This window comes from Leuresthes tenuis, unplaced genomic scaffold (assembly GCF_036924035.1).
Source record: "Leuresthes tenuis unplaced genomic scaffold, fLeuTen1.0.hap1 SCAF_4, whole genome shotgun sequence".
Classification (NCBI taxonomy): domain Eukaryota; kingdom Metazoa; phylum Chordata; class Actinopteri; order Atheriniformes; family Atherinopsidae; genus Leuresthes; species Leuresthes tenuis.
Genome location: NW_027325358.1, coordinates 22,101,977 through 22,115,436, shown reverse-complemented (window position 1 = coordinate 22,115,436; position 13,460 = coordinate 22,101,977). Strand labels below are relative to the sequence as shown.

Genomic DNA, 13,460 nt, shown 5'->3' with positions numbered 1-13,460 from the left:
TGCATTTTACTCAAGTGGTTACACATTTGCTCCGAGACACTTTTATTTATTCTCTTCTTAGTCATACACGTGCAACGTTGGGGACACTGTGTTGCAGATATGTGATGATATGAATCTATATATTATTTTTGTACTCTGCGTTACTTTGTATGAGACACCGGGTTCAATGTCCCCGAGAGAGACGTGCTCTATGTTTCACTGCTCATCTTGTTTCCTAATAAACTTGTGAAGAAAACGAAAGGAACACCAAGGCTAATGTTGGAAAAAAAAAGTGCATTTATTATTGAAAATCGATAACTTAGAACATTGGAGCAAAAAGCAAGAGTTGTCCCAAAAAAAAAGAAAAATAAAGCCTTTGTACAAATGGTTTACATATGACAGCCTTTTTTCTTTTTTTAATGGTTTTTTTTTTTTTGTTCCTCATCTTTTTACAGATACCGTGAACACGTTAGCTCAGACTGAGAAATCAATAATGAAAAGGAAAAACATTCATGCTATGGCAAAAAAAAGGGAATGGTAACCAAGCCAACGCATCGCGTTATTCAAACCACGATGCAAATTGGTGTAAGGCAAATGCAGTCCCCAGATTGAGGCACTGCAGGTACCCCCTCTCTCCTCCAAGCAGACAAGAGCAGCTTTTTATGAAGATTAACACTCATCCCCTTCGATGTGTACATTTTGGGTTTTTCTCTGGTTTTCTCATATTGCAAGAGCCCCCCCTTATTATTTCTGAAATTAAATCAATGTCAGAATGTACAAACTTTTTTTTTTTCCCTAATAAAAAAATAAATAAAAATTTCAATGGGAAACTGAACGTTTGGTTCAAAGGAGGCGTTTTAATATGACAACGGAGCAAGTGAATCGTTTCGATTTTCACTGCAAAAATCCTTCCACTCCTGCAGGAATTTCAGCGTCCGTGAGAGTCAAAAACATGTGGAAGATAGGGCTTCTTTATCAAAAGGTTAACAGTGCGCCAACCAGGAAAGAGCGGGCCAACCCTGAGGCCATCACAGGAAGAAATACTAAGAAAAACTCAACTAAAACAAATAAAAAAAAATAAAAATAAACTTAAGGGTCACACTCTGCGCATAAAAAACCTGGAAGAAACTCAAAAAAGTAAACAAAAAACAGGAAGAAATTCAGATTATCGCAATCTACTAACGTGAAAGTCCTTTGCCACTCTGCAGAGGCAGCAATGGAAGTTGTGCGTGTTAAGCATGAGAGAAAAGAGTGAGAAGAAAACTTTTTTTTTCTGAAAAGCATAATACTTTCATCAGTGCTTGGTACACATACACCAGCTTTTAGTTGCACAGATCTCCTCACAATGGTTCCTCTAAACCAGACTGGATTCAATCTTGGAGCATCTTGGATCCCTGTAAAGTGCCGTGTAAATAGTGTGTGAAAACCTCGCCATCGCTTTTTTTTTGGACTTTCAGCATTTAGGATTTTATTTCATGGAATCACTTGACCTTCCCTCCACTAACACAGGAGGAGACAAAACTTTTTTTTTTTTTCCGTTTAACTAGTCTGACCAGAGATGATACCAAAAAAAACTCCTCACCTCAGTTCCACGTGTACCAATCGTAAAAAAACAAAAACAAAAACAAAAAAAACATTGACAATACACTCTGCCCTCTTATTTTCAATAAGTGCTATCATTTTTTCACCCTCCACACTCATTAAGGAAGTTCTTCTGGAAATTAACTGCATTAAACGCGAGAGCAGATTACATTATTTGCATTTTTTTTTTCCTTCTAACAATTTTTTTTTTAGAACAATTATGCGTCAACAAGGGTGTCCCTGAGGTGGTGTGGCCTTATCTCTGGTTTTATCCATCCACAATTTAAGGATGTTGCAGATTTGCACTAAACTCGTAGATTTCATACAAAGAACGGTGAAAGGAAATGTGATGCGTTCAAGCTAGTAGTCGAGACAGAAGTCGGTGAGATGCTGATTGACTGTTTCCTAAATGTCTCATCAAAGTCCAAATGGAGGCTTTGTTGTGGGGAAGCTCTAGTTGTTGGGGATGCTCTGCAGATATGTGAGGATGTGCTGGATCTTCACCAGTCGATCTTTCAGGCTGGTCATGGAGAGGACAGAGAGCTGGTACCGAGGGTCGATGGGCAGAACGGCCAGAAGCCACCAGCAGCAAGCTGGACCATTTGGAGTTGCCTGGAGGAAAGAAAGGAACCAAAACACATATTCAAAACCCCTTCAATGCATTGTCTGACATCTTGAGCCTCACCGAGTGCTACTTCCAAATCTGTCTGAACAGGTCTGTGTGATAACTTTGTTTGGAGCAACACGGCATCGAGGAGAAAATGTTCACTTTCCTTGCATCATAGCAAGAATTTAGGTATTTACGGATTTTTCAGCGCATTAAGTTGATCAAAGCAATAGCAATGCACAGAGAAATCAATAACTTCATAGCTCTTGCACAGCAGCAACCGAGTCATTACTCTTAATCATATTACTGAGTCTGTGCTCCTCTCTGATCTGCGCTCTTTTGCTGGGATGAAATCCAGTCATCCATGACGCTGTTTCAAACTAATCTGCCAATACAAAACACAAAGTTATAGATTTTTAAATTAACTCTCATCCAGCGTCGATTAGCTGCAAACACACTGAGCATTTGTCCAGACCTCCCCCTGAAGCCTAGCTTTCCTGTTTGTTTCATACTCAAACGCCTCCATCTCCATAACTGCATAACTGATGACTGGATTAGTCAGCCCTACAAATGAGTTAACAGATAGGCGACGGTTTACAGTAATCTGCAGTTCCACAGATGAGAACAATCCCCTTTTCAATGAGAGCCTGAGCCAGTTACAGAACGTGCTTAACAAGGATTGTTAGGAAGGAAGTTCACTACGTCTGCTACGTTTCACCGCGAGAGAAGTCACGGACCAAAGAATTTCCGTGTCGCCAGATGACAAACATGTTCAGAGGTTATATAACAGCACCAAAACTCAATGTTCCTACGTTGTTTCTTTAGTGTGTCTGCGCATGTAGAGTTAGGAGATTCTTTCCATGACACTGCTGTGATGTAACAAGGCCAAAGAGATTAGGCACGAGGCACCCTTTAAGCTCTTTAGCCCACATTGTCAATACTCTCCACAGAGGTTGTCTTAAGAAGGGGGCTGCGATTCCTTTGAAATGGAGTCAAAGCTGAACACACTCGACAACTGAATTACGACCTCTGAGGCAGGGGAGTGTGTGTCAGTGTGGGTTCTCCCAAAAGGTAATGTGTCATGATAATCTTCCATTTAAGACCAGTGATTCAGGACCGTCTTGCATTCAGTTCAAGTAAAAAAAAAAAACATTGTGTTTTAAAGAAAAATACTACTTTGGTGCCCTTATATATATATATATATATAAGACAGGCGCAGGAACAATACTTGACGTATCTGGGACAATAATTCCCAAAATGTTATCTGGGTAGCAAATCTTTACATGTAACAGCATGAACCCGCTGGGTCTGTACCTGGATGTCAGCTTCTCGTTCTGGCATTGGTCCAAAGTGCTGCAGGATCTGGTTGTGGAAGCGAATCTTGAGGTTCTGGAACCACACTTGAGCCTGTTCGTACACTGCATCGTGCAGCTCTTGTAGCTTTTCCAGTTCGTTTCCATCCTCCACCTAACAGGAGAGAATCGAGCAGTTATTCTACATTATCAGTGCTTGTTTGGTTAAACTTAAAGATTTATAATTAAAAGAATTTACGATTGCAGAACTCCCAAGAGAGAGAGAGAGAGAGAAATAAATGCATTACGTGACACTCCACCTCTGATGAAAACCTGTACAGCAGGTCGTAAAGAAAACAAACTGTAGCATAACGTTTAGTAAATGAACGCCGTGGCTCTTACCCTGCTGTCCTCCAAGTGCTCGATGTCTGCAGTACTGTAACCATCTTTCAGTCCTCTAGCCAAGACCCGGAAGCGCTTCCCTCCGATAGTATCCACAACTGAACGTCCGTCCGGGAGGAAATGAACACTCCTGATGATCAACATGCAGCCATGATCTGCAAACCTGCACCAATGGATAGAATGGCTCATCTCAGTAAAATGAAGAGAAAATCCACAAAGACTGGGGGCAACTGCTTTACAAGCAGAGATGCTGTAGGAACCAAAAAAATTTAAATAAAAAAAAAGCCCGTGTGCATGCTCACCCTTTCTGAGGATCACTAATACACATCCCAAACTGCCGCGTGCCGGTGTCCATACAGCGGCGAATCATGAGGCGATAACGTGGCTCGAAGACATGCAGGGGACAAGGCACAGTCGGGTAAGCCATGGTACACACAAATATAGGCACGTTCTTCGTCAGGCTACAAAAAGAAAGAAAGAAAAGAGAGAGACCGTTAAAATTGCTGTGAACAACATTTGAAGATAAATGTCGAGACGAGGGAATGGAAAAGGTTTTTATTACTCTGAGAGTTCTCTGGTCTCCTCCACGTGAGTTTTTGTCCTCTCTGCAAATTCCTGACTCAAGTACTGTTTGATTAACATGTCCAAGACAGCTGTCACCGTGTACTTCCTGCACGCTAGATACTGGAGAGAGCAGGATAAGAGTTACAACAGGGAACACGACGCCATGGTGGCCACATAAGAAGACTGACGGCTACATTTCAGGCACGCTACGATTGCCTTCTCACCTCTTTCAAACTCTCTTTACAGAGCGGGCACTGGGGAGTGTGGTCCAGGCAGCGCTCCAAGCAGTTTTTACAGAAGGTGTGACCGCAATGTGTAGTCACAGGCTCGTAGAACAATCTGCATTGATACGAGAGATGCAATCATCAGTTTAGTCCAGTGTGCAGGCTCCGGTTTGAGCTGGCAGTAACTGTGCATGTGGTGTGCTGGTGTGTCCTTACCTCATGCAGAGGGAACACTCCAGGTCATTGGGGTCCAACTTATCCTCAGGAACACTTCTGCTGGTGTTTGCTTTGGCAGTCTGTTGTTTGGAGCTTTTTTCCACACCTTAAAGGCATTCAGAGGAGAGGGAAAAAAAATGTAATAAGCCGAGTTAAGTTTCATTTTTCCTGCAATAACATGGTGTGGAAAGATTGGCAAAAGTGAACTGCTGTGGCTTGGCAACCAACCTTGTTTTTTATGTTTGCTACTTCCACTGTCCACAACATAGGATTCCATGTCTGACACAGACAGCTTCCTCTTCAGCAGACTTCCCTTGTCCTGGTCGCCCAGCTGAGGAGCAGAGCTAACTCTTTTAAGTCCCTCCTCACCACTGCCAGAGCCATGCATTCGAAGCGATTGTGCTCGGCTCAGACCGGGGCGCTCCACACTTTCCCAGCGTTTCTGGATGATGACAGAAGACCAAAAGGTGAGATTATGGCAGCGTTTTTTTTTTTGTTCAATCAATCAATTATAAAACTATGTGTCTCTAGCATCTTTATTCAGTGTTTTGGCACCTCCTGGTTGTCCACGTTGTGTGCAGAGGTGGCACGGAGCTGCTGTTGATGTTGTCTCTGAACAGGGCTCTTGGCTGGAACACGGGCATCTGCCACTAGGGCTTTACTGCGCAAGTGGGGCAGCGTGTTCTGCGTAGTTTCCCTCAGGCCAACCTTAACATTCCCATCGGCCGGGGACAGCAGGTCACACAAGATCTGTAAAAAGGATCAGCACGTCACTGGAATTGAACACGATCAAGTTTCAGCAGAATTTATAGTCATCAAAGGGCATCAGTGACAGACCAGACTAACTTAGACACGCATTTCCACAAGGCCTTGTTTTATCTAATGGGAGACAGTCAATTTGGTTCCCAACATCTGTAATAAATCAAAGAAGCTGTTTTTCATAAAGCAGTAACGTCTGAGGTTAAAACTACTAATGAAGGTGTTGAAATTGATGCCTGGGCTGGAAAGAACATCAGCAGTTGGTGACATTATCATATTACTTTTCATTTGTATGCCTTTATTACTACTTCAGCTAATTTATCACTAAATGCTCGGTATAATTGAAATACTTTGTCAAACCTCTGAGGTAACAACGACAGGAGAGGCGATCATCTTCATTACTTCGCTTTGCTCATTATTCCCAGTGTTGAAAAGGCTAAGAGTAAAAATTATGATCCACTCATTAGGTTTAACAGCTCCCATTGTGATGCTTACTGATGGCCAATTTAAGAGCTGGGTCTTTTCAAGATCAGCGGGGCATGGGCTATATAACAGAGAACCACTGACAAAAGGCCTAATCAATTTATTATCTTTACACCAATGGAAACCAGCACAAAGTTCCTTCCGCTATGACCACACAAACTTTCTGCATTGGCGACAGCACAATGGATTCTTGTCACACAAAATGATAATTGGTGAGAAAATAGTGATCATTAAAATCTAATGGGCTCCCCCACACACACTTCACCTTTCCACCAAGTTTCTTCAAATGTGGCCAGGTGGTTAATGTCTGCTTGTGTAGACTGTTTCCTCTGCCAAGAATGCCCCCCCCCCCCTTCTGAAAATGCATGATTTAAATGTGTGCCACTTATATAACTACAATACTGTCTGTGTTCCGTCTATTAGGTGGTACTAATGCCATTATAGGCAGAGTCACAAGACCTGACCCACTAAAGAGTTACGCAACAACACGACAGACCATCACAAAGATGTAGAAACATATTTTGGGATATTCACAGCTTTAGTAAAAAGTTTGCTGTTGGTTTGACTAACAAATAAGGTTTTTATCATTTAATGCGAGGGATTCTCACGCCATTTATTCTCCAGATAAACCCAGACTGCATTTAAAATCAACGAAGAAGAAGCCTTCAGACTTAATCTGAACCCGAGGTGTCGTGTGCCAAATCCTCACCTTCCCAAAGCAAATGTTTCGGAAATGAAAATCATTTTAATTTAGTCAACCGTCTCTTCCCAGATATCACAAACATAGACGTGACTAGAATAGTAATTACATGCTAAATTTATCATGAAAAAAATGGCTATATCATGAAAATCCTCCTTAAATCCAGTCAGTAAAAGCTCGGCCAAACTGAACATTTACCTCTATGAAACAGGGACAATTCTGACATACAAGTCTCCCCATCATCAGCCCAGTGCACCATTTAAATGTCAGCTGCTCTTCCTTTTCAATAACGGCTGCATAATAATAATAGGGATCATGTTTTTGAAGCTTTTCCAAAAATTCTCTCCTCTAGGTTTACCAAGTTTGTTGCAACAAAAATGAAGCAAAACAAAACGTTAAATCCATATTAGTCGTAGTGCAACAAGGTGGCACCTTCACCATCGTGTTTTATTATGAATACGACCAGACCTCGTGCAAGGGCCTCAAGGGTGGTGGAGGTTAAACCGTCTGTGACATTGGAGGACAATGTGAATGTAAATCCTTCTAAAAAACTGAGGTAGAAGAGGTCATTTCATCAGGCTGCTTTAGAAAAGCAACATCTCTTTCATGCTCTTCACCCAATTAACCTTTAACGTGATCTTAACATTGTCCGCCGAGTCGATGTTGCAAAGCAACAGACGAAGGCCGTAAAAACAGAGCAAACGACTGTGCTTTTATGCTCCCGACTTCTATTAAGAGAAGTGGGACGCTCATGTAACTCCAGTCGTTGGAGCAGTGACGTAATGTTAAGAACTCCGGGCTGGCTTGCAGTGCACCGGAGCAGATTCCTCGAGTCAACAAACATCAACAGTATGCGACCTCAACTTAACTATTCACTTTCGGCATGACAGCAGGGTCAAATACTTCCTTTTCAACACAACCAGATGAATCTCTAACCTTTTCCACTTGTCTTTTAGCACCAGGAAAGTCCTCATCGACAGTCAGGCAGTGGAGGAAGACTTGGAGAGACTCGTCCACTTGACCCATTTCATGCAGCACCATAGCCTTCCTGAACAGAGCCTGAAAGGGTGGAGAGGAAAAAAAAAGAAATGTTACCTCGGTGTCAACATCTAGGCTTACATCGGGGTATTCACATGGAACCAGTAATTCCCTTTTGGTGTGTTGGAAAGGGACACATTAAACTTAAAAATACTGGATGTAGCTTCTTAAATATACACACACGCATTACACTAAGATTCAACACACACATGCTGCCTCCCGTTTGGGACGTACTGGTCATTAATGGTTTTGACCTTAATCTCAGCATTCTCAGCTCTGGTCGAGAAAAACGTCATTGGACGTGACACTCTTTTGGAACTTGTTCACCCCAACAGATAAAAGACCAAAAATAGCACAGAGTGTGTTGCAAATACACGTAAATTAACAGACAGGCTCACTATAAACCCAATTATCCTCAGGCCAGCTTTCGGTGAACTCGGTAGCCGAGTCATGTATCCATTTTGTTCTGTGATGTTGACAAAACAGGCCTATGACTTATAGGTCAATAACATAACTAGGATCCAATGACAACTCATGAAGCCCTCCTTGGCTTTAACTTTGAAGGCGGCGGCCCTCAAATAGCTATTTGACTTGATATAAATATCAAAATGGACTCCCTAACAGATAAACACATGACAGACGTTAGGAAATAAAGTTTGATTGGCAATGGCCAAAGGATGTAATCACAGCAAATGTTTCCAAATATGCTGCATCTTAGTTAGCAAGAGGTCACGCAGAAGTTATTTCTTTGTAATTCGTTTGGTTTCTGCTGTATGAATGGGTGACCTACTTCAGCAGAGCAGCTGGACCTGGAACAAAATTCTGCATCCTCAAAAGCCAGTCGATACTGTTTGAGGCCCATGTGCGCTTCCGCCCGAGACAGTCGTGCGGCCATCATGTGTGGATCTGCAAGAGAAAGAGATGCCACAGGTGGTTAGAAAGGAGTTTTATTTCATTCATCACCAAGAAAAAAAAAGAGTTCAAATCATACAACTGTTGGTCAATATCGGAAAAGACATTTAAAAAAAATGCTTTATTTATTGGGCCATAAGTTGTATGTGATTTTCATAAGAACTCCTTGATCTTTTTAGTAGGACAGGGTGTTTTTGTTTTCAGCAAGTCATTCACTGCATAATCACATCATACCCTCAAATGTTACAATAACCGTGTCAATGAACTCTCTGCAGATAGAGCGAAAAATAAGTTGCATAAGCATTTAGAGCACAACAAGAGATCAGTAGATTCCTTTATTTCTAACATCAACTTTGTTAAAAATAAAATAAAAATCCCATTTGGTTTTAACTACAGTGAAAACAACCTTTCCTGTAGGCTGACAGCTGCTATATAAAGCTGAAATGCATTCCATCTTAATTAATTTGTCTTGAGTTGCATTCCCCTCCTATCAGTACATTGCACAGTATCAATAACTTTTTCAGTGAAAATATTAGAGTCCTATTCAATTACTCATGTATGTCAACAAGATCAACCGTGTGCCCGGTCACCAGAAGGTCAGTACAGCACTCATAAGTGTCACATTCTGTCCTGCCACTCTGGTCATTGGCAGCACTGTGGGCCACAATGGTCAATAACAACTGAGGTATCTGTAAAAAAAGTGTTCCTCATTGTATTATCAGTTATTTACTCTGCTACTGAAACATTTGATCATTCAAATGTCAGAAAACAACCACAAGGCCTTCTATTATTATTATTATTACGGTCAAGGTGACCCATTGGATAAGTAAAATGGTACAAAAGACAAAACACTCCTTTTAATTTGGAACGTGCTTAGAAAACTGTTGACTTATTATTTATTTAATTAGAAACATTTTTAATCAACTACTTGATTAATCCTCTCCAAGGTCACTAAAGTTCTCAGAAGACATTGGAACAGGCCAGGTTTTTTTCCTCCATACATTCATCCCACTGGTGGCCTTTAGGTAACAAGAGGTTAACAGGGACTCAGCGTTTAGTTTGATATCTAATCTCTTGACGATCTAAAGTAATATTCCAGACCTCATATAAGATCAGACTATTTTCAGTGCAGAGGTATTAAAAAAAAAGAGAGAGAGAAGAAAGGCAGGAAATGATTGTTCCTTCCTGCATAATAAGAGGCCATCTGAAGTTTAAGTTCAAGTTCATGAGGCATCAACAAAAAATACAGAGAGGAGGAAAAAAAGTGCACCCTGTGCAGCAATGCACCACAGCTTTCTTATATTTGCTTACAGCTATTGGGTTTAATGGCATACCACGATATTACTGTCAAACAGTAACTGTTTTTCCCCAAATCATTTGGAGCATTTGTTGGCAGTGCTGGGCTTCATGGTGAGGGAGAAGGAAAGTCCTTCATCTTTGGTGTTCCCAACAATTACTGTATGCACACCTGCCACACTTATAGCCACAAAACACGTTAATTATAAAACAATGTCACACTGTTGACCTAGTTTCGTTTCTTTCGTTGCATAATGCTACTAAATCCAACTTGCCGCCCATGCTCGGTGTCTGTGTGGACCACGGGGCCCACCCTGGCCTCTTACATGACCCACTAAGGGTATGCTCATCCCCCTGGAAAACATTTATGAAACCGTGCTTCGTAACAACCCGAACAACTACAAAATAAAGATGTCTCCCCATCCCCCTTTTGATAAGTTACAAAACCTGCCCCAGTATGTGTCACGACCTGCCTTATGCAACTTTCCCCGAGTGCGCATGCCCAGTTTGTTCCATTTCGTAAGCAAGGCCTACCACCGTTCAGGGCAGTCAGGAAGAAGGTGGCATGGAAGCATCCTAACTGTTTTCGGAATATTGACCAGTAAAACTCATTTAACTTAACAACCCCCCCACGGCCCACGGATAATAGACAGACTGTTTCACCGCCACATACACGCGTGTTTCCCCACTTACTATCACGCCATTGCGTCTCAGTGACACTTTCATGTGCCCAAGTTACTCGCTAAAAGTCGAGAAGACACACCTGCTAATGTTGTGATAGCGACACTCACCTGAGCGGAGAACATCGGTTGCTAGTGACACGGCTTCTTTGTAGCGTTTTCTTTTACACATTGCGTCCACTTCACTCAGCGTTTTGGAGTTTTTCAGGTCGCCGGGAAACCATTTTTCTAAAAGTCCGCACAGAGTTACATTCACTTTCTCCTGGCCACCAACCGGTTCACTGCACAGTTCACACTTGGAAAGCAGCCGCCGATGTAAACATCGTCTACAATACGTATGTCCACAGGCTACGGTCACTGGTTCACCTAGAAAGCTATGACAGCTGGGACAGTCAAACGGCCCGCTCCCAGAGCCCTCTCCTGCCTCTCGGCTCTGGCCTTTCGAAGCATCCGGCCCCGGCGCTTTCCTCTTGAAGTTGCGGAGGATACAATCCACGAAAGTGCTAAGTTGTCCGGGTCGCACAGGGCCATACCGCATAGCCGCCGAAAACCAATCAATTGCTTCCTTGAGGCAGTCTTCAGATGCCAGAGCGTTGCCTTTCTGAAGTATAAGTTCATGGTGGTTTTCCTCTTCTGAGACGCTGTCTGCGCCGATGAAAAAGACGCTTCGCTCCTCCGGCGCGTCCACCACTTGCGGTTGCAGCGACATTATAGCATCAAAGTGCTGGTAAAATGCTATGTAAATTTAGGTTTTCTTCTGCCAACGTGCTTATACATGTCGGTAGCTGCCGCGATCCTTGGTTATTCAGCGGACAGTCTTTCCATCAGCTACCCGTTTGTTACATAAAGAAAATCACGGTCACATGAACAGCAGGCTCGGACCGTGATTGGTCAGGACGTTTCTGTTACAAAACCTGCGCTGGAATGTTTCATAACTACGGAAGAGACGCAGTGAAGTTGACCAACTGCACCAGATTTCAATGTCCTCCTCTGACCTGGGTCGCCTTTACATACCGATAAGTTTTAGGCGTTAATATGTTAAGATAGAAGGCTCTATTTTTTTTTTTACAAAGTCTGTCAGGGGACATGCGCAGAAGACTCACCCATAACTGCTTTTGTAATACGGTTTTGTAACGCCTTCATTTTTTGTTCTGCTGTAATTTTATGTAATTTATTCTATACTGCGTTTCTTATGTATGACCCTCTCATTCGTTGGCATTTTTCTTCTCAGCACTTGATTAAATGTCTGATATTTGTTTGAGCATATTTTACACGCACACATAAAAAGCTAAGCCACTGCTATGATATGATAATAAAATATCGAGGTTTATAAATGTTACCACAACAAGACCAAAATGAAAAGTGAGAAGAGAGGGAAATCGTTGAAAACATCGTTTTTAGCACGTTCACGTCTTATATGGTGTCCGACTTACGTCTACTTACTTACAATGTTAATAATTCAATGTTAATAATTCAACAAACAAATGAAAATGGAAGAATAGAAATGGAATATAATAGAAAAATACGTTATTCATCCCCCGTTATTCATTCATGTACCGTTATTCAGTGGGAGAAATCCAAAATAAGAATAAGATAGTATCACACACACCTTGTGTGCCCCCCCCCCCCCCCCCCCCCCCCCAAAAAAAAAAATCTTAGTTCTTCGTTAGGATTACAAAAAACTAATTGAGGTTCAAAGGGCACGGAGCATGGAATGCTGGGTAATAGTAGTTATGCAAAGCAAAATCCTCAACTAAAGAAAAAAAAAGTGGCATTATATATGGTGGTGTACAGGCTTTTGTCCCAGCATCTTGCATTGAGCAAGTGGAAATTATAGAGCATGTTTGGTGAAGTTTTTTGTCCCCGTGGTGTTGAAAAAAATTTGACATGAATTTAAAATGACATAGCTGGCTCTGGTCATTTGTCCTAAAGGTGAATGTTTCTCTCATGAAGGTCACGCTTCAGTGGGCAAACCATTTGTTGCCGGTTGTATTCAAATGAGCCCGCCTGATGGAACTAATTGTAGCGTTCAGACCTTCTGTTTAAGCAGCACTTATCTTTTCTCATCTTCTGTAGCCAATGCTTTCTGTCTTTGCAGTTTCTGTAAATGTATCTTTAGAATTTGTCTTTTTTATCATTTGAGTTCAACTTTTAGGAAACGGTGGCGCTTCACACATGAGTTGTTCTCGGTAGATTTGCTGTCACAACGTGCCCCTTACTGTCACTTTCCATCTTGTCATCTCCTGAAGCCTACAATGAGTAACATGTCAAATAAAAGGAAGCTCAAAAGTGGCAAAACTAAAAGAAGTCCTCACAAGAGCAGATAAGTATATTAAAAGACTAATGTATAGTAAAAGTGTTTAATATGTTTTAATATGTGTGAAAACAGGACAAGAGGCTACAAATAACATTTAGTAGGACCCTGTCCTCTTGTCTCCGATATGAATTCAAACATCTCAATCATGTTCAGTCTTTTTTTTGCAGGCTCTGCAAATAGAGATTGTCAGAAGGTGGTGGTGTGATCTCTGGTCAAGTGTCCTTGAACCGCACATTTGCTCCAATGTGCTCATTGGTGTGTGAACGTGTGGGTGATGAGGGGCAAAAGCATGGCATACGAAGACTCAGAACCTTTCTGTTAATGTGTGTGTGTGTGAATGAGCTAATGTGACTTGTGCTGTAAAGCCCTTTGGGTGGTCAACCAGACTAGAGAAGCCATATATAAATGCA

At 41.8% G+C, this 13,460-nt stretch overlaps 1 protein-coding gene across 1 annotated transcript; it reads right to left on the bottom strand.

Moving 5' to 3' along the window:
- Nucleotides 1-253: 253 nt before the first annotated feature.
- Nucleotides 254-11,606, bottom strand: lonrf1 (LON peptidase N-terminal domain and ring finger 1). Its single transcript, XM_072385091.1, has 12 exons — nucleotides 10,845-11,606; nucleotides 8,636-8,751; nucleotides 7,744-7,866; nucleotides 5,421-5,615; nucleotides 5,094-5,307; nucleotides 4,866-4,971; nucleotides 4,650-4,764; nucleotides 4,424-4,545; nucleotides 4,164-4,322; nucleotides 3,862-4,024; nucleotides 3,482-3,634; nucleotides 254-2,172 (listed from the first exon to the last, which is right to left on the bottom strand). The coding sequence occupies exons 1-12, from the start codon at nucleotides 11,440-11,442 to the stop codon at nucleotides 2,014-2,016; spliced, it is 2,223 nt and encodes a 740-aa protein (XP_072241192.1). The 5' UTR covers nucleotides 11,443-11,606; the 3' UTR covers nucleotides 254-2,013.
- Between the last annotated feature and the right edge of the window lie 1,854 nt (nucleotides 11,607-13,460).